Source organism: Pelophylax lessonae, assembly GCF_965119305.1.
Source record: "Pelophylax lessonae genome assembly, chromosome: 5".
NCBI lineage: Eukaryota > Metazoa > Chordata > Amphibia > Anura > Ranidae > Pelophylax > Pelophylax lessonae.
The window spans coordinates 232840592-232865590 of NC_138772.1; the positions used below are offsets into that span (position 1 = coordinate 232840592).

Genomic DNA, 24999 nt, shown 5'->3' on the forward strand with positions numbered 1-24999 from the left:
GTATTTTTTTTTTTTAACACGATTTTGACGTCATCCCTTTTAAGGAAGTGGTATATACCAGCATTTTCAGCAAGGGGGCTCTACTCCATTCTAACCTCCTTTCTTTAAATTGGGTTGTCAATGCGTGTCTTAACTGCAAGTACTGGTAAAAATTCTTATTTAAAAGCCTATTTAAAAACCCAAATTCCTCTCAACTCCGGAAATGTCTTAAGCTCCTCCACCACATACAATTGCGATAGTCTTACAACCCCCTCTGTTTCCAGTAATTAATATTCTCCAATCCTTCGAGCTCCGTTAGGGGTTTTTTTTTGTCCCAAATAATGTATATTCTGAGTATTGAAATATTACCCGTACTGTATTCCAAGTCTTCAACATCAGTTTTACTGAAGGACACTGACTCTTTTCCCAACGAGTTTCCTTCGAATGCTTCAAAGATGTGTGTGGGGTACAGAACAGTAATGCTTGTGAACTAGAACTAGTAGTATCATTACCTATCTCTCACCCCCCCCCCCCCATCTGTTGAAGCTGAGCCGCTAGAAAGTAGCTCCAAGGGTGCGGTATCGCCAACCCCCCCCCCATCTCTTGGCAGCTGCAGCACTCTCAACCGAATTCTAGGTGGTCTCTTCCTCCATATCAAATCCCTAAAGAGACCCTCTAGTTTCTAGGGCCGAAACAACTAATCGACAACTAATCGACTGTCAACTATTTTCATAATCGATTAGTTGGTCAGCCGATTAGTTGGCCAGCATACAGAATGCATTATTTATTTACATATCTGGAAATACAGTGCAGCACACATACAGCTCAGTACACCATTAAACACATGTCAGTAAGTGCCTGAGAACTTGTGAATGTGTGAGGAGCAATGCATCATGGGACATGTAGTCCTGGGTAGAAAGTGAGTGGTCCTAAAAGGCAGAAGTTTATTTATTTACCTTGCTCTAGGGGCATGCTATACTATACTTTGCAGCTTGCTTTTGGGGCACTCTAAAGGCAGGAGGAGATAGTCAGTGGAGGACACCAGAAGAGGAGAATTCGGGCTGGTCTGTCCAAAACCATTGCACAGAGCCAGTAAGTTTAACATTTTTGTTTTTGGTTTTGTTTTTTTAATCTGCCCAACAACAAATTGGCCAAAAAAAAAAAAAAAAAACATAAATAAGGCAAAACGCAAAATTACTTGCACAAAATGCACAGCAAAAAGCACTGCAGAAAACCGATCAAAACTGCACAGGGGTGAACTGAGCCTTATGCTTGCCATACACGTATCGATTTCCGAATCTTACAAAAAATCTTTGTATATTTGCTGAATGAAGAAATATCGTATAAAAAAAACAAAAAACAAAAACAAAGCCGCCTGTCATTCTCCCCTGTGTAAGAATAGTGATCATACGGTTCTGCTATGTAGGACCGTTGATCACTGTTCTTACACCTCAAGCCACAACCAATCACAGTTAGAAACACGCCCCTAGGGACACACTTAACCCCCTGCCTCTCAAAAAAAAAGTTAACCCCTTCACTGCCATTTTTACAGTAAAAGTGCATATGTATAGCACTGATTACTGTAGTAATGTCACTGGTAACCCCAAAAGTGTCAAAAATGTCAGTCAGGGGTCCGATCTGTCCGCTGCAATGTTGCAGTCCCGCAAAAAAAAAATTGCAGATAGCCGCCATTACCATAACCTTTGCGCAAACCAATCAAAATACGCTTTTTGCAATTTGTTTTACCAAACATATGTAGCATAAAACAAATTGGCCTAAAATGTTAAAACATTTTGATTTTTACATTTTTTTTGGGAATTTCATATAAAAAAAAAAAAAATGTGAAAAATAGTTATTTTTTGCAAAAATTACGCTCTTTTTTGGTTTATAGCGCATGATCAAAAAAAAAAAAAAAAAATCTCACATGTGATCAAATACCACCAAAAGAAAGCTCTATTTGTGGGAAAAAAAGGACGTCAAATTAGTTTAGGTACAGCGTCGCACGACCGTGCAATTGTCCGTTAAAGTCACGCAGTGCCGAATCGCAAAAAAGGGCTTGGTTAGGAAGGGGGTAAAATCTTCCGGGGCTTAAGTGGTTAAAATGAATGTAAATTTCCGATTGAAAACCACATACACTTCCTGAAAAATCCTTTGACCAAGAAGTTTTTTCTAATCTGTCCCTTCAAAGTTTCCCGCCACTGTGATCAAAAATGAACGTTGATATGACCCCACTAACGATTAGAAAAAGTGGAACAAATTCTTAAAATGTTTTTGTATGGCCAGCATATGTGACAGCAGGCACAGGGAGCTTTCATCAAGCCACCTGCCTATGACGAGGGAGTCTGTCATACATAATATATTATAGTTCCGTCTGAAAATCTGCAAAAAACAATTTTTCTCTTTAAATAAAAAATGTTATCTGAGCCTGATGATATTTTCCAGATTCAACCTCTAATAGTATATACAGTATATCTCTTCTGTCTGTTATTCTCAGAGTGGATTAGAGATTTTGCTCCCTAACCATATAGTTGGTTATTTATATTAACCACTGCATATAGATATTTAAGAATAAATTGCCTTTTTTTTTTAAACTTTACATACTAACTAAAAATTGCACAGCACAATTTTTTTTGTAAGGTTATTATCCAAAACAATAAAATCAGCCAACTAATCTATTATGAAAATAATCGTTAGTTGCAGCCCTACTAGTTCCCCAAACCACACACCAGGGATCAATATTGGTGAACTATGTAGTATATATAAAAATGGAGGCAACAACACCATTTTAACCAATCAAACTACAATCGGCCCACTACTGACAGGGAAGTCGATTCCATGTGTTAAAACTTTCCTCTAAAATACTTTTATCAAAGGCTCTACATTTTTTTTGGATATACAGCTTGGGGTTTATGCCTAGATATTTACAACTTTACACTATCTGCATATATTCAGCACTCTCAGACAGCTCTTGTTCCCATCCATCAACCAGAAGAACAGATTTCTCCCTGATGATAGAAAGACCCGAGAACACACCAAATCTTTTTTAGAATATCCATCGCTGCAGTTAGCGATATCTTCCGCATATAGCAAAATCTTTTCCTCATCCACCCCTTTTCCTCATGCCTCTTACATCTCTCGCCATACTTATGGCTAGGGTCAGAGGTTCTACTGCCAGGGCAAAAAGCAGGGGTGACAATGGGCAACCCCTGTCTTGTGCCCCAGGACAGTGAGAAGCATTCCGAAATCCTTTCATTAATCTTTACTTTTGTCCTTGGGTTAGTATATAACAATTTCATCCATTTTGTAAAAACAGGACCTATATTAAAGGCTGCCAGCACTGACCACAAATAGTGCCACTCGATGCTGTCAAATGCTTTGACAGCATCGAGGGACAATATAAAATTGTGATCCCGTCTACTCGACTAATATTTGTAGATTTAAAAATAATCTCCTATGTTCAGTGTTGTTGACCTACCAGGAAGAAATCCACACTGATCAGGGTGGATTATAGTATGGATTATTTTACTCAACCTATTAGCTAGAACCTTTGCCAGAAATTTATAACATCTGCACAGAGCAGGGAAATTGGTCTATAGGATGCGGGTTGAAGAGGATCTTTCCCTTCTTTTGGTATTATAATCATATCTTCTGCCATAGATACCGGTAACCGTTTTTTCCTTTTCCAACTTCCATTGCCTCATTTAATACTTGCATTATCTCCCCATATTCCTTATAGATTTCATTTGGTAATCTATCTGGCCCTGGTGTTTTATGGCTACCTGAATTCAATGCTGCCTCCCAATAGTGATGGGCAATTCCAAGAATGCCTTATCTTCCTCTGAAAGGTGTAGAGTTTTTTTCGGGATCAAACTATTCTATTTCTCCATCTACCTCGTCTACCTTAGACTTGCATAAATCAGATCAATACTCTTTAAAAACATTTATGGTTTCCAACGGACACATGGTCAGCCCTCCAGCGTGAGTATCAATAGACACCAAAGCATTTGCAATAGTATCCTGAGATTTTGGCAGGAGGGCCAGCATGTGTCTGGTATTTTCTCCCTCCTCGTAATGGGCTTGCTTCAGAAAATTCGATTCTCGGCTCTCTTTAATGAGAACGTTCGATATATCTGTTGTGCTTCAGTCCATTTAGCCAAGTTATCTGGTGATGGATCTTCTACATATATTTTTTCTAATTCAGTCACTTTCCTCATTGCATTTATCTCCCAGTCCCTAGTAGATTTTTTCCTTTTAGAGACTTGCTGAATTAGAATTCCCCTTAGGTAAGCTTTAAGCATGTCCCATAATATGGCCTGCATTGCTGATTTTTTATTATGCTCTAGAAATTCCCAAAGTGTGTCTATCATAATTTCTTTGGGAGTAATCAACTGTAACCAGAACGGATTTTCTCTCCATTCTCCCTCTTCCCATCATTTTCCCAATCTTAGTGTCAGAACCAAAGGGGAGTGGTTTGACAATCCACTAGCCTCGTATCTAATATCTGTTACCATTGTAGCAAGGACATCATTCCCTATTGCCATATCTATTCTGGACACGTGACACGTGCGTACCGGAGCAGCATGAGAACATCAGAGCTGTTGGGTGGCGTTCATGCCAAATATCCCTCAGCCCTGTCGCTCTAAATGTCTAATACAATAAAGTATATGGGTTCTATTCATATCCATTTCCTGGAGGGAACTTATTCACCTGGGTATTCTTCACCATGTTAAAATGCCCTACTATCAGGACTGGTACCCTTGGTTTATCGACCATAATTTCCAACAAATTCTTAATTACTTCTAGTTTGAAGGGGGGAGGGATATATACATTAATTATACACACACACATATATATACATACACACATACATATACACACATACATATACAGTGCCTTACGAAAGTATTCGGCTCCCTTGAACTTTGCGACCTTTTGCCACATTTCAGGCATCTAACAAAGATATAAAACTGTAATTTTTTGTGAAGAATCAACAAGTGGGACACGATCATGAAGAGGAATGGAATTTATTGGATATTTCAAACTATGTTAACAAATAAAAAACTGAAAAATTGGGCGCGCAAAATTATTCAGCGCCTTTACTTTCAGTGCAGCAAACTCTCTCCAGAGGTTCAGGGAGGATCTCTGAATGATCCAATGTTGACCTAAATGACTAATGATGATAAATAGAATCCACCTGTGTGTAATCAAGTCTCCATATAAATGCACCTGCACTGTGATAGTCTCAGAGGCCCGTTTAAAGCGCAGAGAGCATCATGAAGAAGAAGGAACACACCAGGCAGGTCCAAGATACTGTTGTGGAGAAGTTTAAAGCCGGATTTGGATAAAAAAAATTTCCCAAGCTTTAAACATCCCAAGGAGCACTGTGCAAGCGATAATATTGAAATGCAAGGATTATCAGACCACTGCAAATCTACGAAGACCTGGCCGTCCCTCTAAACTTTCAGCACATACAAGGGGAAGACTGATCAGAGATGCAGCCAAGAGGCCCATGATCACTCTGGATGAACTGCAGAGATCTACAGCTGAGGTGGGAGACTCTGTACATAGGACAACAATTAGTCGTATACTGCACAAATCTGGCCTTTATGGAAGAGTGGCAAGAAGAAAGTCATTTCTTAAAGATATCCATAAAAAGTGTAGTTTAAAGTCTGCCACAAGCCACCTGGGAGACACACCAAACATGTGGAAGAAGGTGCTCTGGTCAGATGAAACCAAAATCAAACTTTTTAGCAACAATGCAAAACGTTATGTTTGGCATAAAAGCAACACAGCTCATCACCCTGAACACACCATCCCCACTGTCAAACATGGTGGTGGCAGCCTCATGGTTTGGGCCTGCTTTTCTTCAGCAGGGACAGGGAAGATGGTTAAAATTGATGGGAAGATGGATGGAGCCAAATACAGGACCATTCTGGAAGAAAACCTGATGGAGTCTGCAAAAGACCTGAGACTGGGACGGAGATTTGTCTTCCAACAAGACAATGATCCAAAACATAAATCAAAATCTACAATGAAATGGTTCACAAATAAACATATCCAGGTGTTAGAATGGCCAAGTCAAAGTCCAGACCTGAATCCAATTGAGAATCTGTAGAAAGAACTGAAAACTGCTGTTCACAAATGCTCTAGATCCAACCTCACTGAGCTCGAGCTGTTTTGCTCTCCATCCAACCTCACTGAGCTCGAGCTGTTTTGCAAGGAGGAATGGGCAAAAATTTCAGCCTCTCGATGTGCAAAACTGATAGAGACATACCCCAAGCGACTTACAGCTGTAATCGCAGCAAAAGGTGGCGCTACAAAGTATTAACTTAAGGGGGCTGAATAATTTAACACACCCAATTTTTCAGTATTTTATTTGTTAAAGTTTGAAATATGCAATAAATTTCGTTCCACTTCATGATTGTGTCCCACTTGTTGTTGATTCTTCACAAAAAATTACAGTTTTATATCTTTATGTTTGAAGCCTGAAATGTGGCAAAAGGTGGCAAAGTTCAAGGGGGCCAAATACTTTCGCAAGGCACTGTGTATAGATAGAGATGCCCACTCACTCTCTAGTTTATATGCAAGCAATAAGGAGTGACCACAGAAGGCAGAGGGGAGAGGCCTGTGCCCTGTACTTAAGCCAAAGATAAGGAATTTACAAGTAAAAATTCCCTTTTCTATCTTAACTGTTCAGTACAGGACTTGCATTCACAGATAATGAAAGGTCCCCAAGCAATAAAATGAGGGGTGGACAACAGCATAGCAAACAGAACTGCCAATACGCTGGTGTCATGAGTACATCCTTATCCTCAGTAGTCCATATGTTGAAAAAAAAAAAACACCAAATTTAAAACTACTTATGGCACTGAAAGCGTTAGAGACAAGTATAACAGAAAGTAGCACAGTAAAAATATCTCCTGATTGCTCTGCCTATGTATCTGTAATTATGTGCGGTGGACTGTGTAATAGCCTGGGACCAGCCCTAACTAACAGGAAAACCCTGCCTTACCTTATCCATGTAGCTGGGCCTGTTAGGGGTCCCGACTTTGTCTGTCACAGTGGGCATACCACTACAAGGGGTCTTCAGGGTCTGGGAAACACAGAGATGGACCATGGCCTTGGAACTTTATAGCACCCTGTGGCTATAACTAAAAATGTAGCACTTCATGTCAAGGTGGACAGCTAATGCAGGATCCGGTGCCCAAAGCAAACATTACAGGCCAGCCCCTAAAAGCGGAGTATGGGTATGGTCTCAAGTTAGTCAGGATGAAAAAAACACAAGTCCATTAGGCTCAAAAAAAAAAAAAAAAAAACACAGTAATGAAAACTTAACCATTCAATCCCATATACTGAGGGCTATTGATGCAGAAACTGCTAAATAGCCGAGGGCAATAAGCAGTCAGATCTTGATAAAACGGTCAGCAGAAAAAAAAGATTAAATGGAAAAAGAAGATGTCTAATTGCCAAGCAAAAAAAAAAAAAAAAAAACAGTCTGGGTATGTAAGTGTGCACTATGGGTGAAGTTTACACAGTGAATATCCAATCATCTGAGGGTAGCCTGCCTAAAACCCATGGCCGGTAATACAAGTCCTGTGTCCTGTACCGTATGATTAAAATATTGTATTTTTTGTGTTCTGTGGTGAGCACAGAATGATCGACGGCTGCCCCGTATCAAGAACAGCAAACCAGACAAATAGTCCAATCCATAATATTCAGGGTTATACAAAACAGACAAACATATTAAGTAATTAAAGACACTAAAATGTAATTTACTTTTGTTGAGATGCCAGGGAAAACAGATCTTGTTTCTGTCTGCTGACCCCAAACTGTTCAGCCACATTTTCTGATGTAATCCTACAATAAAACATTAAGACATTTTAGTACAGTACTATAAACAAAGCCAGTGCTTCTCAACTGTAAAAGCTTGCAACCCCTAATATAAGCTTATTGCTTGCTAAGCACCCCCCTGGTGTGGGGCACAAAATATCAAGTATCCATAGGAATGAGAACATTTACTAAACTAGAACCTCTAATGGTGTGTAAATCAATCATGTTTTAGTTAATCAAAATAATTAAAGTGTATCACGTAACAAATAAATATTATATAGCAGCAAATCAGTCTTTATAAGCGATAGCTGTATTAGTTTTCTTTTTTTAGACTTTTTTCCCTTTATTTTCATCTGGTGATGCAGGCAGTAAACACACTTCCTGCTCTAAGGCAACAAAGCTCACTCATCATAATCTATTTATCATTGTTACAGTTATATCTACAAAACACTACTCTTTCCTCATCTCCACAACATAGGAGGTAGGTACCTGTTCTCTGTAGTTCACAGATGTGAGCTGGGTAGGACTAAACACACTGTTTGAGATAACTGCAAAGTGCACAGGACAGTGCTGGGTTTTAACTGTTATTTTTTTTGCACTTACTGAATATATTTAGCTCTTCTGAACTCAGGAGAAATGATCTGGGAAGTATAAACAACATAAATGACTCCAAGATAACTTTTTCCTGTGCCTTAATCGGAGCGCCAGCCCCCTCCACGGAAAAATACTGTAGCTGCTGACTTTTAATATTAGGACACTTACCTGTCCTGGAATCCAGCGATGTCAGCACCCCAGCCGATGTTTCTATTGGCTCTTGGGTGCTGCCGCCACCATTGCCTGTAAGGGTAACCGGCAGTGAAGCCTTGCGGTACAGCTGCAAGAATAATAGTTAAAAAAATTGCGATCTCAATTCAACCCCCTCACTATCTTAAGCCAGCATTTCAGCGATTCAGAGCAGAGCCGGTCTGCTCTGAGCTGTCAAAAAAAAAAAAAAAAAACATAGCTGGCAAATTTCATCAACATTGCTCAGCGCTGGGAGATAAACAGAAACAGGGGGGATATGATATCAATGTACAAATACTGTACTGGTGACCCTAGCATAAGGAACAAACTTTTCAGAGAAAGGGAACACAATAAGACACATGGCCACTCACTAAAACTAGAGGAAAAACGGTTTAACCTTAAAATACGTAGGGGGTTCTTCACTGTAAGAGCAGTAAGGATGTGGAATTCGCTTCTACAAGCAATTGCATCAGCAGGGAGCATCGATAGTTTCAAAAAACTATTAGATGGGCACCTTAAAGACCACAACATACAGGGGTATACAATGTACGGTTAACAGCAAACACACACACAAACACACCATAGGTTGAACTGGATGGACTGATGTCCTTTTTCAACCTCACAAACTATGTATGCAACTATGTAATAATTGCATCACTTGGTTCTTTTAAATCAAAAAAGGGAGGAACGTCGGCCTTTAACCACTTAAGCCCCGGAAGATTTTACCCCCATTCCGACCAGGGGGTATTTTGCGATTCGGCACTGCGTGAATTTAACGCACAATTGCGCGGTCGTGCGACGCTGTACCTAAACGAATTTGACGTCCTTTTTTTCCCACAAACAGAGCTTTTTTATGGTGGTATTTGATCACCTGTGCGATTTTTTGATCACGCGCTATAAACAAAAAAAGAGCGTCAATTTTGCAAAAATAGCAATATTTTTCACATTTTTTTATACGAAATTCCCCCCAAAAGAAAATGTAAAAATCAAAATTTTTAAAAATTTTCGGCCAATTTATTTTATGCTACCTATGTTTGGTAAAAAAAAATCGCAAAAAGCGTATTTTGATTGGTTTGCGCAAAAGTTATCGCGTTTACTAACAAAGGGAAAGATTTTTGTCATTTTTGTTGTTTTTTTTTTTAACGCGTAATGGCGGCGATCTGCGATTTTTTTTGCGGTACTGCGACATTGCGGCGGACAGATCGGACCCTTGACTGACATTTTTGACACTTTTGGGGTTACCAGTGACATTTCTACAGTAATCAGTGCTATACATATGCACTGTTACTGTAAAAATACACTGGTAGTGAAGGGGTTAACTTTATTTGGAAGGGAGGGGCTGTGTGTGTCCCTAGGGGCGTGGTTTCTACTGTGATTGGCTGTGGCTCTAGCTGTAAGGACACTGATCAACGGATCTACATACCAGATCCGTTTTATCAGTGTCTTTGCAGCGAGGAGAATGACAGGCAGTTTGTTTACACAAGCTGCCTGACATTCTCCCTCTCCCCCGCCGATCGCCGAGTGACCGGCGGACATCGGGTCCGCTGGTCACACGCGCGGGGGGGTCCGTGACCACGCGGGAGCGCGCCCCGGGGGGCGCGCGCTCGCTCCCTAGACCCTCACAAGCAAGCAACGTAGCCCTACGTTAGTTTGCCTGTGAGGGGCTGACCGCCGACGTAGATAGTCGTGCGGCGGTCGGCAAGTGGTTAACCTGTTGCCAACCGCCCGCTCGCCGCAGATTTACTGCGGCAAGGTGGCTCGGCTGCACGAACCGACGTAACGGTACGTTGGTCGTGTGCGGGGCATCAGGGCACGCACCTGCTGTCCCTGTGATGTTCCGATTCGGTTCAGAACCGATCAGTCGTCAGGTCCAGGCCAATGATTCTGACCAATTGCAGAACATCCTGTGAAATGTAAAAACAGGCACAGGAAATTATGCAATCTTCTTTCCTGAAGCCCTTTTCAGTTCCAACGTGAGAAGAGAGAACATCTACCATGAATACACAAGCACTACACTGACACCAGTACACATTTAACCACCGATCGCCTCCCCAGTTAACCCTTTCACTCCCTGTCAGTGTACACTATATACAGAATACAGAAAACTTACTGATCACTGTATTCACTTGTGAATTCAGTTAGTGTTAGTTAGTGTTAGAGACAGTTAGTGGTATTTAGAGGGAGTCCCAGATATGGTGGGTACCCTAAACCTTTATCCCCTAATCACCCCCAGTTAACCTGTTCATTGCCCTGTCAGTGTGTCACTATTATAGTGTACAGATCTTTTTTCTGATCACTGTATTAGCGTCACAGGTGACATCAGTTAGCGTTAATGTTAGTTAGCGTCAATATAGGATATCGTCAGATTGCCCTCCGCATATTTAGTAATACATTTTAACCCTTTGATTGCAAGTGACACATACACCTCTATTACTAGTATAGTGTCAGAACGGATCAATATGTTTTTATCTGATCAGGACTATACTAGCATCCCCAATAGTTTAGTACAGTATTCCTAAAATGCAGCAGGATTAGCCCAGTCACCTGCCAACACCTGCGTTTAGCCCCTCTGCCCCCCAAGAAGTGCAGAATCAGCAAATTACTGTAACTTCCAATACACAGCACACTGAACTGCAGCGTTAGAGTCAGGCTTGATCTCTGCTTGCACTAGCAGTTACATTTTCTGGTAGCGGTTCAAACAGTCTTTGACAACCAGGTGCTTTTTTTACCTGCGAGTCACACTAGGTACCTATCATTTTATTGGACAAAATGTCCATACTGAGGTTCACTGGTGAAGAGGCCTACACGATGCTGAGCATGACAGATGAGAGCGATGGAGTAGCCTCACTGTCAGAATCAGGCTCAGTATTCAGACCTGTAGAGAGCAGCGGCACCCTGAAAGATAGCTCTGATGACGGAGTAGTGGTCCCTGCTAAGGTCAGGCGTACCCGACCCCGTTCTTCCGTTGCTGAGGTGCAACAACTGCAGGGTTCTCGTATGCCGCAGGGTGTCGGTACTAGTGCCGCTCAACCTCCTGGTGAACTGGCAAGCATCAGCGGCCTAATACATCCTGGTCATAGTCAAACCAGCACTGCAGTAAGACTTGGTGAAATGGCGAGTCCGTTAAGTGCAGTGGCTAGCACAAGTAGTGTCCTGCAGCCACCAATAATTTGAAGATAGACGCGTAGAGCCCATTGTGTCCTTCCTGATGTGCTTGCAAATCCTGATTGGGAGCCCACCACTTCTACATCCTTCCCCCCCCCCCCCATTCACTGGCCAACCTGGAATTCAGGTGGAAAACATCCAATTTTTACTTCCCTTGATTTTTAGGAGCCATTTTTCACAGAAGATCTGTACAGATCTACAGATCTATTGTGGACCACAGCAAATCCAAAATGTGCCCATTGCAAGAGAATTTTCATGGAAGTGTATCACTGTTTCCGAATTTAAAACCTCTCTCGCCCTATCCCTCATCATGGGCATTACTAAAAAGAGAGTTGCGGTCATATCGGTCCACTGACCCAATTCATCATATGCCTGTGTTCACTCCTGCCATGGTCAGGACTAGATACAACAAATCTTGCACTTCAGTGACAATGAACTCTGTCCTCCTCGGGGTGACCCTGGATATGACCGGTTCCACAAAATTCAGCCCCTCGTAAACCACTTCAACCAGAAGTTTGCAGCCTGGTATATATCCCAACAAGCTGTCTGTGCTGAGGAGTCCCTGAATGACTTTTCTGGCCACCTTGGCTTTCAAAACAGTTTTTCCCCAGCAAGCGTGGCAGATATGGGGGTCAAGATGTAGAAGCCCTGTGACAGGGCAACATGCTATACATGTGGTTTCTGGATTTACGAGGTAAAAGACAGCAATGTGGAGCCCCCCAACTGCCCAGACTATATGGAGAGCAGCAGCAAAATTGTGGGAATTGGTGTCTCCCTTATTCGGAAAGGGGCACCATTTATACGTGGACGATTTTTATTTATAATTATTTAAAATAATTATAAGTAATTATTATTAGACGGGGAGGGGGGGTGGGGGACACACAGAATGTTTTTGTTCTGTCATCCATTCATGCAGATACAACAGTCCAAATTGCAATGGCAACTGGTGTTGTTGAGAAGTCCCTCTGTGTCCACGAATACAACCTTAACATGGGAGGGGCGGGCTTCAATGACCAGATGATGGCGCCGTACTCAATTGCCCGTAAGGCCAGACGCTGGCACAAAAAAGTGTCTGTATACTTATTCCAATTGGCTCTGCTGAACGATTATGTGCTATACAAAGAGACAGGAAGAAGTGGATCCTTCCTAAAATTCCAGGAAGAGATCATCACAGCCCCTTCTCTATCCAAAAGATGCTATGGCCCAAATTAACAATCCAGATGCAGTGAGCCGGCATTTTCCAGATGTCCTCCCTGGTACCCCTACCCAAAGAAGATGTCGGGTCTGTAGAAAACACGGACATAGGCATGACACCCACCATTTTTGTCCCTCCTGTCCTGGCCAACCTGGTCTCTGCTTTGGGGAATGTTTCCGTTGCTAACACACACTAGTAGAGTATTAGTACAGCATGGCACAGTCTAGGGCACACTTTCACACAGGGTCTCGAAAGAGGTTAGATGGCTTTTGCATTTTGAGAGACCCTAGCCCGGAACAGTTTTTTTTTTTTTACAGTTGCAAAGGTAAAAAAAAATAAAATTAAATAAAAAAGCCAAACAGTGGTTTTATTGAGTTAATTTTCTGTCCTTACTCTACTCTTCCTGTACAATATACTGTTATACTGTAATGTTATATTGTTACGGTTTTTCATTGTTAAACCATAGTTTTCTTTGCAAATACCACCATTCTACAGTTTTACTGCACTGTATGCTATTATATTGTAATGTTTTATTGTTTATCATGGCTTGCTTTGCAGGTATGCCCATCAGCTGCAGCACTGATTTGTTTTTTCTGACAGCAACAGCGTTTGCTCTCAGCATATACGTATATCAGCGCAGTAGAAGGCAGTTTCACAACCACAGTAAAAAAAAAAAAAAAAAAAAAAAAGGAAGAAGAGCATATATAGCAAAACATAGGTGATGGGGTGGACACAAAGGGCGGATTTACCCTATGCTTTGCCATACATTTAACACTTTTCTTGGCAGAGATTTCTTCATCCACATTGATCCATGCCAATGGAGGAATCTGCTATGTTCTTTATTTTCATTCAGCCCATGGTTTCTGAAAACCCGACAGCACCAAATTGAGGTCCCATGGAGATCGCACAGATGGAGTCAAGTGGCGAACCAAGGAATGCGTAGCCAAAAGGACGTTGAAAGAAAATCACCAAGGCCAAAACCTGCCCCTTGATGGTATCCAAGGCCAGGCGCTGTTCTAAACCTCTTTGGAGAAATACCGAAATTCGAGCCACCGAAAAGGAACGGGGAGAAACCCCCAGAGACTCACACCACGCAATATATGACTTCCAGACGCAATGGTAAATCTTCCTAGGAGGTAGATTTTCTAGCCTTCAACAGCATGGGAATCTCTGAGTCAGACAACCCCCATCCTTCAGCACCTGGCTTTCAACAGCCAAGCCATTAAAGGCTTAAAGCCAGCGACTGTAAAGCGGGATGGAAGATCAGCCCTTGGGCCAACAAGCCTTCCTGAGAGTGAGTCGCCAAGGGAAAAATCGGCGACCAGCCGTACAAGATCCGCATACCAAGATTGGCGAGGCCAGTCTGGGGCCATGAGGATGAGCGGAATTCTTTCTGCCTCAATACTTCGTAGAAGTCTCAGCAGAAGTTTGAGAGTCAAAAAAGAGGGAGGGTGGCTCTCTCTCTTTAAGAAGGGTATCCCATTGTGGGACCACCCTCCCTCTTTTTTGACTTTTCTAGTAATTACGGACTTACCATTACTTGGACTATTTGTGTCAGATTTTAGAGTGGTTTTATAAGATTTTTTATTTTGTGTCTATTTATGATACTATTTATTGTATAGTACCTTGTTTTACACTTCACAGTATTGTATTTCACATTTCTTATATATTTTTCTAACACTTCACAATATTGCAATTTTTAGTGGATCCAACTCAATTGATTTTCCTACCAATTTTTATCGATTGCCCTATTTATCAGGCTGACACTACTTATATCAAATTCACCTTTATTCACATTTTTTCACATTGGACTTTCCATCTTTTCTTTTTTCTTTCTTCAATTGTTTTAGCACCATCATATACCCCTCACAGGGTTGGATCACTTATTATAATTAAATTTACCTTCACCAGTCACCTTTAATGCACTTGACACTTTATTTACATTTACAGTGGAGAGACACATTTTATATATATATTTATGTAGTATCATTGTAAGACACACGGAATATTTAATTTAATATATTTTGACTGAGGTAATCTGCCTGCCAAATTTCCACCCACAGAATATGCACAGCAGAGAGCTGGAATGAAACGTTCTGCCCACCTTAGAATGCTGGCTACTTCCCGAGCCGATAGGACACTTTGTGCCCCCTTGGTGATTGACATATGCCGCGGCTGTCGCATTGTCCGATTGAATCAGTACCGGACACCCCTGAAGACAAACCATCCAATGGGCTAGACAAAGTCTGATCGCCCGCAGTTCCAGTACGTTGATTGGTAGCCTGGACTCCTCCAAAGTCCAAACCCCCTGAGCACAGTCTGTGCCCAAAACACCTGCCCACCCGGACAGGCTGGCATCTGTGGTGATCAACATCCAGTACATGGGAAGGAAGGACTTTCCCTGTCGAAGAGACGGATAGCGAAGCCACCAAATCAGGGACCCTCTCGTACCCCGGCTCAACAGAATCAGATTGTCTAGAGACTGGATTCTTGTCCCACTTGGCAAGAATCTCTATCTGCAGAGGTCTCATGTGGAACAAGAATCTCTCTCTGCAGAGGTCTCATGTCGAACTGAGCAAACAGAACCGCCTCAAAAAAAAGGTAGACACCATCAGGCCCAGCACCCGCATGCAAGTCCTGAGAGATGACCGACTGCTGGATAACAGAAGTCGAATGGCATCCTGCAGTTTCTGGAACTTGTCCAGCAGGAGATACACCAGACTTCGATCCAGATAGTCCAACTTGGTAGACGGAACCAGAGCAGACTTCTAAAAATTCAGAGTCCATCCAAACTCCTGCAGAGTCTGCAAAATGATTTCCAGGTTGTCTCGTAAAGCAGTCAGAGACTCTGCTCGTAGAAGATCGTCCAGGTAAGACAGCACCGCAATCTCCCGCTGTCGCAACAATGCTAACACCGGGGCCAATACTTTTTTCCTGAATCTCTTGTACCTTATCCTTTTGTGGACTTGTTTGAGATTCAGTTTTAGCCAGAGCTTGCCTGAAGGCTTCTTCCATGCAAAAGGTGTGTGAGTAAACCCCCAGTTTTGCTCTTTTCCGGCAGGACGTGACAAATCACTTTTTGTTTCAGTAAGATTTTTAGTGCGGATAGAAAGGCCTTTGTGTGGTCTGTGTCCTTTGGAAGTATTGGCACCAGGTACTTGCTTGGGGGATGAGATGAAAACTCCTTCGAGTAGCCTTCCGCTATCGTGCGAATGACAAATCCGCTTTTTGTGACCTTCCTCCACTGATTACCAAAGGTCGCCAATCTGCCCCCCACCTAAAGACAGACATTGCTTTTGGTTTCTTGGTATAGAAGGCTTGGGAGGATAAAATCTCCCTTCCCTTTTTTGTTTTGTTGCGCCGAGTGCTTCTTTGGTTCAGTCTTATTAAATCCCCTGGATTGACGAAAGGGCACTTTCCCCCACTTATTTTTGGTTTGGGGAAACCCTTTGTTTTTGGCTGCGGTTCTGTCCAAAACCGTTACCAAGTCTGGCTCGAACAGTAAAATCGCCTGTGAAGAGGATTCCGCATAAACTATTTTTGGAAGCGATGTCCCCTCCCCATGATTTTAACCACAGGGCACTGCTGGCTGAATGGATTAGGGCAGTGGTCCTCGCTGATACCCTCACTGCTTCAGCCGAAGCATCCACGAGGAAGGCTGCTGCTCTGGTTAGCGTGGGAATGGTCCTTACTAATTTTTCTCTTGGGGTGTCTACTAGCAGCTCTTGTAGCCGAGTCAGCCAGACTAATGAGGTCCTAGCCATGCAGGTGGAAACTAGCCGGATTTAGATTCACTACCCCTGCTTCCCAAGCACTCTTTAGCATTGCCTCTATCTTCTTATCCATGGGATTACTAATGGTCCTGGAATCGTAAAAGGCTAAGTCAGACTTGTTTGCGACTCTGGTGAAGGAGGCATCAACTTTGGGGCCCAAGGTTTTGTATCCTCCTCTGCGAAGCGGTAGTTGCGCCTTATCACGGCTGGCGTAAAAAGCTTTTTCTGGCTCTTCCCATTCCTTCTTGACTATGCTTCTTACGAGTCTGATGTACCGGGAATGTTCTCTTTTTGGTTGTAAGCCTTTGTACATCTTGTCATGTAAGGAAAGCTCCCCCATGTTCTGCCCTTTGATGCCCAGCAGTGTGTGTCTGTTATGGCTTTCAGCAGACTATCTGTGCCTTCCGAGGGAAAAGAAAAAAAAATTCAAATCAGTTTCCTGCTCTGCTTGGTCCACCTCTTCCATGCTACACAAGGGGATGGCCTGCTGGTGGATGGGGTACTGGCTGGAACCTGCTGAACTTCTAATTTTTCTATAGCTGAACGTAGTGGCCCAATCGTGCTTTTTATTTCCTTTTTGAAGGAGTTGAGCATGTCTAAATAAATCCTGTGATTCCTTGGCCACCATTTTGTTGATGCATTTCTGGCATAATGGCTTTTTCTATTCTGGGGGAAACCGGTGAGCGCAAGAGGCACTTGCCTTGCTGCTGGTCTTTTCAAGTAAGCACAAAGGACCTATTGATATAGGAGGTTGCAATGCACAAACAGAGAACTATTTTTAGTGAGGTAGAGACAGAGGGAACTCCAGAATGGCTTACCTTGGAGCTGTCCTGACATGCAGGATCTGCAGGGAAGGGTGGGGAAACATCCGACATAGTCAGCCCCTGAGAGCCTCTGCCTAGAGGCTTTTTAACTGTTTCCTGCCCCCAGCTGACCCCGTGCAGGTTGGTGGACATAACTGCACTGCCTTGCTCTCCTGGTCTTGCTCCATCTGCTGTATTATTGAGGAGGGAGTTGATCTGCCTTTTTTCCCCCCCTCTTCTTTTTTTGCTCCTCTCTTTTTTTTTTTTTTTTTTAAATGGCAGTGCTGCTGCCGGAAAGGACGTTATCAGAAGTGCCCCACTCTATTGTCTGGCTCCAGGCCTCTGGCCTACCCAAAGGTGGCTACCGACTGGAAATACGTCACTGGAAGCGCCAAGAGTTGCCAAAAATGACGCACCCGCTGCCATCTTGCTCCTCTAGGCAGCGTAGGTTCTAATTTTCTGGGACGATTGGGCTGTCGGCAGGAGGCTGCTTTGTGGGGTCCAAGCAGAGGGCCAGTGCCAGGTGCAGATGGCATGCGATCCTGTGGGGGAATCCAATACAGCTGGGGGGGTGGTTGCATGCCCTTCAGTAGGGGCAAAACCTCAGGCAGAGCCCATAGGCCAAATTTGCTGCCTCTGGTCTGCAATACCCAAAGCCCACTGGGCTGGATGGGAAGCTGACCAGAAAGTCCCCTGCAGTTAGCAAAGAGACTGAAAAAAGAAAAAAAAAAAAAAACTGCTGCGGCTCCTGTGGGTTCGGAGGAAACAATCAAACTGAGGCACGCAGGTATGGCTGACATTTTTATAATAGTGGACTATTGGGTTTCCTGTTTTAGGTGGGAGGAGCCTATCTCAGATGCTGCCCTGGAAGACGATTAGCGAAACAGTTACAGATAATTGGCAAAAGCCTTGATCTGTGACATGGAGACCTTAGCTGAACATTCGCAAATAGATGTTCAGTACCTAATAGTCTACTTCATGTCCATGTTAATGTCCAAACAATATCATAAATGTAGACAGAATAATTACCATATGAATATATTCAAAAGGATGTGGTAGAAACAACTGAACCCCCCATGTCATTATATAAAACACATTAAAGGATAAAGTGTTCTGTATAGTGCACCATCATACGGAAACTTCTGGAAAAAACCTGCTTCCAAAAGAAGGCTTATTAGAAACACAGCATAGATGAAGCAATAGTTTATGAAATGCACAGTCACAGATAGTGAATTTCACATGAAACGTTAATTTTCAAACAAAGGAAATCTAGTTGAACTACATCCACCAGAGAACCTGCCCCCAATATATCCCCTTCATGTGTATGTTCAAGGTAGACATAAAATACTAGCATACTGCAGAACCCTGAGGACAGTCATGGTGCATTCAACCAAAAGATAACCCCCCATCTGCAATACATAAGCAATTGAGGTTTATGCCCTCAAGCAGATAGCAGAATCCAGGACCTAGGTAAAAACTTGCTCTGTGGCTACCAATGCATTATATATCTATCCAATGGAAGTACTGGGGGACTTCAGGTAAAAAGTGTGAAAATGAGCGCACCAAGTGGTGTGTATAGTGGATACTAGTAGCCCATGAGAGGTACAGCTTCCACTCCTCCCCGACCATGGCCAAATGTTTAGTTGGAATGAGTCACCCATACAGAAAAGTACACTAAAGTAAACCTGAATATCTCACTCAGATGAGAAGCATCCAAAGTCTCTCAATTCCTGAGTTCTTAGCCTCTGTTCACATTAGGTCGCTCCCACTGAGGATGCGACCTGTGAAGTCGTGTGCAGCGCGACTTCGGCGCGACTTGCACGGACTTCATAAAATGAATGTCTATGCAAGTCGCCTCCAGGTCGCCCCGAAGTAGTACAGGCCCCTTTTTCTAAGTCGGAGCGAAAGCCTCATTCACACTGGCACTTTCAAACCTATCAATAATATGCCTCAGGTACATGTACAAATCTCTTAGAAGCTGTGACCTAGACACCACAAACTAACATGAAATACAGTTAATTCTCATAACTGTTAAAGTGGTTCTAAAAGGTGAAATTTTTTTTGCCTTAATGCATTCCCTGCATTAAAGCCGGCCATAGACTGTTTGAATCAGCAGGAATCGGCCAAGATACGAGCTATGTATGGGCAGGCTGAATATACAAGTCGATCGATCAACTTGTGTACAACCAGCCTGACGAATTTTACATGCGATTATCACTAGCAGCCGTTATAGCCGCTAGCAATAATCACTGTTCTCCTGGCGGGTGATGGCTTTCGCTGGGAGAACACAATGGCTCAGTGGGAGAGGAGAGATTCCCCTGTCAACACTGTCTGTGTTGATGGGGGAGAACGAGCCAATTTCATTCCTGCAACCCATGGTTGCAGAAAATAAATTTGCTCTGTCTATGGCCGGCTAAAGGTGAAAAGATTAATTGTTTTGCCCTCCCCCTCTCAAATACTTACCCGAGTCCTGTATCAATCTAGCACTGTGCCTGTCCTCTCTCCTCTCTCCCAGCTCTCTCAAGATTGGGTGAGAACAGCCAGAGCCATTGGCTCCTGCTGCTCTTAGTCAAATCTTAGGAACAGAAAACGGCAGATGGGGCCGAGCAGCGCTGTGTGCATCAGTGAACACACAGCCAGGCTTGGGATCAAGCCTGCACATCTGCCCTCATAGCAAGCGCTTGCTTTGGGGGCAGGAAGAGAAGAGAAGGAGCCAAGATCGCCAGAGGGAGACCACAGAGGAAGGTTTTGTGCGTATAATATGTTGATGATTTTAATTATGAAAAAAAAAAAAAGGGCTTTAAAAATTGCGTAACCTCAGTGTAATCAAACTTAAAGAGGCTAGACGGTAAACAAGGAATGACACAAATGTTGTTAACAGACATTTGCCAGAATCAGAATGAAGCCCATAAAGTAATAGAAATATTTTCTTCTGACCTTCTGGTCCCAACTACAGAGTTTGGGTTGCATCTGTGTACCCCCAAAGTTCCAACTTATCAGAGACAAGGGCATAATTTATTCTACGCTTTAACAAGTGCCTCCAACTATGGAGGAAAAACAAGAGAATCTCTAATAATGAAGAAAGCATAAGAATTCTCTAATAATGAAGCTCTCTTTTGTATCATTAGTGAATGATAGAAATGAAGCATCTCTATCATTAGTAATGTGAACATTAGAGCATGATGGGATGACTTGGGTAGGTGCAGTGAAATAGAAGGAGGTAAGATGGGCAGCTATGATTCTGCAGTAGAAACAAATTGACTACAGTATAGGTGAAATACTGTATATACACTGAAATCTTACCCCATAGGGATGAGACAGTCTCTAGCTTTGGCATCATCCACAATACGAGGGCTGATGTCTCCAACATTTCCAACGCTCGAGAGGCTCATAGACTCCATCCTGAATAAACACATATCAAACAATTGTCATTTTCAGCATCAAGTTATGATAACTTTACCATTTGTGACACGGCAGTACATAACCAACCCCAGTGAGCAGGAGAACTGGCAGAAATTGTATCACACTTAACGTATACAATTTTTTTTTTTTTTTTAAGGTGAAGGGGCTGATTTACTAAAGGTGTAGAGGCTGTGCACTTAGGCAAGTGTATGTTTACTTTGTCAAATGAATGTTAGAAAAAAGGGTTAACGTGTTTAATTTGAATACCCAGTCGTGTGTAAGAGAACATCCAAAACCAGGAATTTAGCTAGCAGATGATTTACATTACTCACCAACATTCACTTTGAAAAGTTATTATTTGTAAGGTGAATGCCCATGTTTCTTTATTAACTCAATCCCACTCTGTGTCCATATTAAACCTTACATAAAAAGAAAATGTTCCATCTGCATATTGCTAGGTTAAATTTTTTTATGGCCAGTAAAATAATTAGCAGGCAACTTACATAACACTATACTACAGTACTGACATTTCCAGTGTCTACAGATCCTAGACACCACACTGGAGAGAACAGCATATACTCAAACAATTCATCACAATTGTTGGGCTATGACCTACACATGGTTTTATTTTTTTAATTTTGTTTTAAATCTTTTCTGCTCCTTTTTTTTTTAACTCTGCAATAAAGTTTATTGATTTTATGCATTAATCTATATAATCTCTTGGTGGCACATGTAAAGTCCCATTTTTTTGACGCCACCCTGTGTAGGTGGTTATATTGATACGTCATTATGGGATGACACCTAGAGAGTAAAAGATATAGTAAGCTGGAATTGTCCTATCTTTTTTTTTTTTTTTTTTTTTTTTTTTTTTTTTAGGTATTTTTGGGTAACCTACATGACAATATACTATTGAAATTTCCAGACTCGGAGCTGTAAATGCCAAAAATGGATAGGTGGGAATGCATTACTAATCGTGAATGAGGCATGTTTTTAGCCAAATAACTCTGAAAACATGATTCTTCAGCAAAGTGTTCTCCATTCTATGTTAAATGTAAAAGATGGTAATAGTACGCATTAGCAGTGTAGCATCATTTTTTCCCCCCTAACTCAAGAATTCCCAAAGAGAAGCTAAAAAGCATATCATTTCAGATTATTTAGGTACCAGGAGTGCTGTAGCATATGCAGGCTAAGTGGGATTTAATTGTTCTCCACTATACAAATAAGCTAATGACCAGTGGCAACCCCAGCTCCCTGCTTGGTATATTGATGAGAATGGACTTCCCCTTCACAGAACATACAGATTATTGTATACAGTATATCCGTACTGGAATACATATTAGATCCATATAAAAATTATTTTCCCCATGAGTAACACATCACATTTAATACCATCATTTAATGGGAGTCTCCTTACCCACATGCCAGTCCAATGTCATATGAACCATTTCTGATACCACCTGTAATCAACATAAATGGTTTTCATTTATTACAATGCTGATAACCTGCAGTTCATTATAAAAATTGAAAGGAGTGAAAAATAGAGCTGATTTCTTTGCAATAAAAACCGTTCCATTGTTTCAACTCTAACATGTACTGGAAAAACAAAACCTCAACTGTTGGTCGTTGTCGCTTCACTGGTTCTCTCCAGTTTTCAGAAACCTTGTATTCAGGGATTCTTGTAGTCCCAGTAGCCCTTTTGCTGCAAATTAATAGCCTTAAATTGTTCATGTATTAGAGAAATATATCATCATAGGTACAAAAACTGGCAAATGTAAAAGGACTTGGCACACTTCTTTATGGTCTCAATGATTGCTGTAGACTGGCTTCTTACATATAAAATTTCAGTTTTACAAATGTTGCAAAATTAGTAGCTACATTAAAAAACAGAGTTAGGTACCTTGTAACTTTTTCTAAGAAGTCTTCCAGGGCAGCACCTGGGAGATAGGCTCCTCTCACCTGAAACAGGAAACACAATAGTCCATTATAAAAACATCAGTCATACCTTCTGCCTCAGTAATATCAAAGGACCGGAGGAACCCTCAGTAGCTTATGAATCCGCAAAACCCTTTTTATATGGTTGTTTAGGGCAGGGGCAAGTGGTGCCCTGGAAGACTTCTTAGAAGAAACAGAGTTAGGTACCTGGTAACTCTTTCTAATCATCTTCCAGGGCAGCGTCTGAGGGGGATGTACCAAGCAATACTTACTAGAGAGGGGATAAAGTCTGGAGTACCTTGCGACCAAAGTGCCTGGTCCTGACTGGACAACTGGTCAACGCAGTAATGCCTTGCAAAGGTATTGAAGCTCAACCACGTTGCTGCCCTGCAGATCTGCTCCAGTGATGCCCAAGCTCTGGTCGAGTGGGCCATAACTCCGCTCGGCGGGGCAAGGTTTAGAGCTTGGTAGGCTGTCTGAATAGCAAGTTTTATCCATCTGACTATTGTAGTTTTCGAAGCTGGCTTTCCTTTGTTGACTCCTGCATGGAGAATGAATAGTGTGGTCATTTTTTGTGAATCTTTAGTTCTCATGAGGCAAGTTATCAGGATCTTTCTTACATCTAGCTTGTTGTATGTGATGCTTTTCCTGCTATCCATTGAATTTGGAAGGGGAGGGAATAACCACCTTCTGTGGATAGTTGGACAGACTTTTGGTAGGAAGGCTGGGTCCGGTGTGAGGATAATGTTATGTCAGAATTAAACATTATGGTTCCATCATAGATAGAGCCTGTATTTCGCTGACACAAGCATCAGCAGGAGTACTGTTTTTAGTGTAAGGTACTTATCCGAACATTCGAATAGTGGTTCGAAGGGTGCAGAGAGGAATCCTTTTAGTACCGTGAAGAGGTCCCATGACGGAGTTCTGCTGAACTTTATAGGTCTGCCTTTTTTCAATGAGAGAAGGAATCTTTTAAACGAGCGTTTCTTCTGCCAGCCTAACGTCTAGGTGTGAAGATAGGGCTGCCACTTGAACCTTCAACGTGTTATGGGAAATCCCTTTGTCCGCTCCTTCCTGTAGGAAATCCCGGATTGCAAGAATAGCTCCCTTGTTCTTATACCAGTAGACAAACTTTTTCTCACTTTTTTGTGGATGGCTCTAGTCACAGATTTTCTGCTGGCTAAAATGGGGTCAATCACTATGTTAGACAGACTTTTGTTCTGTAAGCTCACCCTTTGAGGAACCAGGCTAAAAGCTTCATGACCTTGTGGTTTGGGTGGTTGACTTGTCCTTGCGATAGGAGGTTAGGCACGTCTGGGAGTATTAAATGGGACTAAATGCTGAGATTTTTTCAAGTGACTGAACCACGGTCTCTGAGGCCAATGGGGTGCAATAAGTATCACAGTAGCCCTTTCCTTTCCTTGATGTTTTGTACCAATTTTGGTATTAGGGCAGTTGGGAGGAATGCATAACAGATGGGGAACCCAGCCACCCCTGATGTTGCCATCTGTAGGGTTTAGAGAGAGGAATTGTGGGAGCTTTGCATTTATTTTTGCAGCAAACAGGTCCACCTCGGGCACCCCCCAGACTCAGGTGATCCACACAAATATTATTTTTTTTTTAATTAAGAGAAAGGACCATTCCGTCTGTCTTAGGATTTTTTGACTTAAAAAAATAAATAAATAAATAAAAAAATCGGCCAGTGTGTTGTCTGTTCCCTTCATATGGATGGCGGAGATGGATTTGAACATAATAATGTTGTTTTGGTCAGCTCCATTAGATAGGTCGATTTTGTTCCCCCTTGTCCCCCCTTGTCTGTTCAGGTATGCCACTGTTGTGGCGTTATCTGACTGAATACAGACATCTTTGCCCTGATTCACCGATTGGAATGCTTTTAGCGCCTCCTCTACGGCTTTTTAACTCCCTCAGGTTTGAACATGCCTAAGCCCCCCACCATTTTCCTTGTGTGCAGCGGTTCACCATATGTGCGCCCCAACCCAGAGCACTGGCGTCCGTAGTGATCCGCATGGGAATCGGTCTGTATCCATCTGCGCCCTTCGAGGTAAATAGGCGACCTGAGCCACCACTGCGGTGTTCTTTGGATTACACTAGGAACCGAGAGAGTCACCACTAGGGA

At 42.3% G+C, this 24999-nt stretch overlaps 1 protein-coding gene across 1 annotated transcript in view; it reads right to left on the reverse strand.

Annotated features, from left to right (window-relative positions):
* The window catches only part of ACAA1 (acetyl-CoA acyltransferase 1), a 73166-nt gene that overhangs the window by 19971 nt on the left and 28196 nt on the right, over positions 1-24999 (reverse strand). Inside the window, exons 5-7 of the mRNA XM_082259715.1 lie at positions 22345-22387; positions 20832-20930; positions 7756-7836 (exon numbers count right to left, since the gene is read on the reverse strand). Of these exons, the coding sequence (XP_082115841.1) occupies positions 7756-7836; positions 20832-20930; positions 22345-22387 (223 nt within the window). The remainder of the gene's footprint in view (positions 1-7755; positions 7837-20831; positions 20931-22344; positions 22388-24999) is intronic.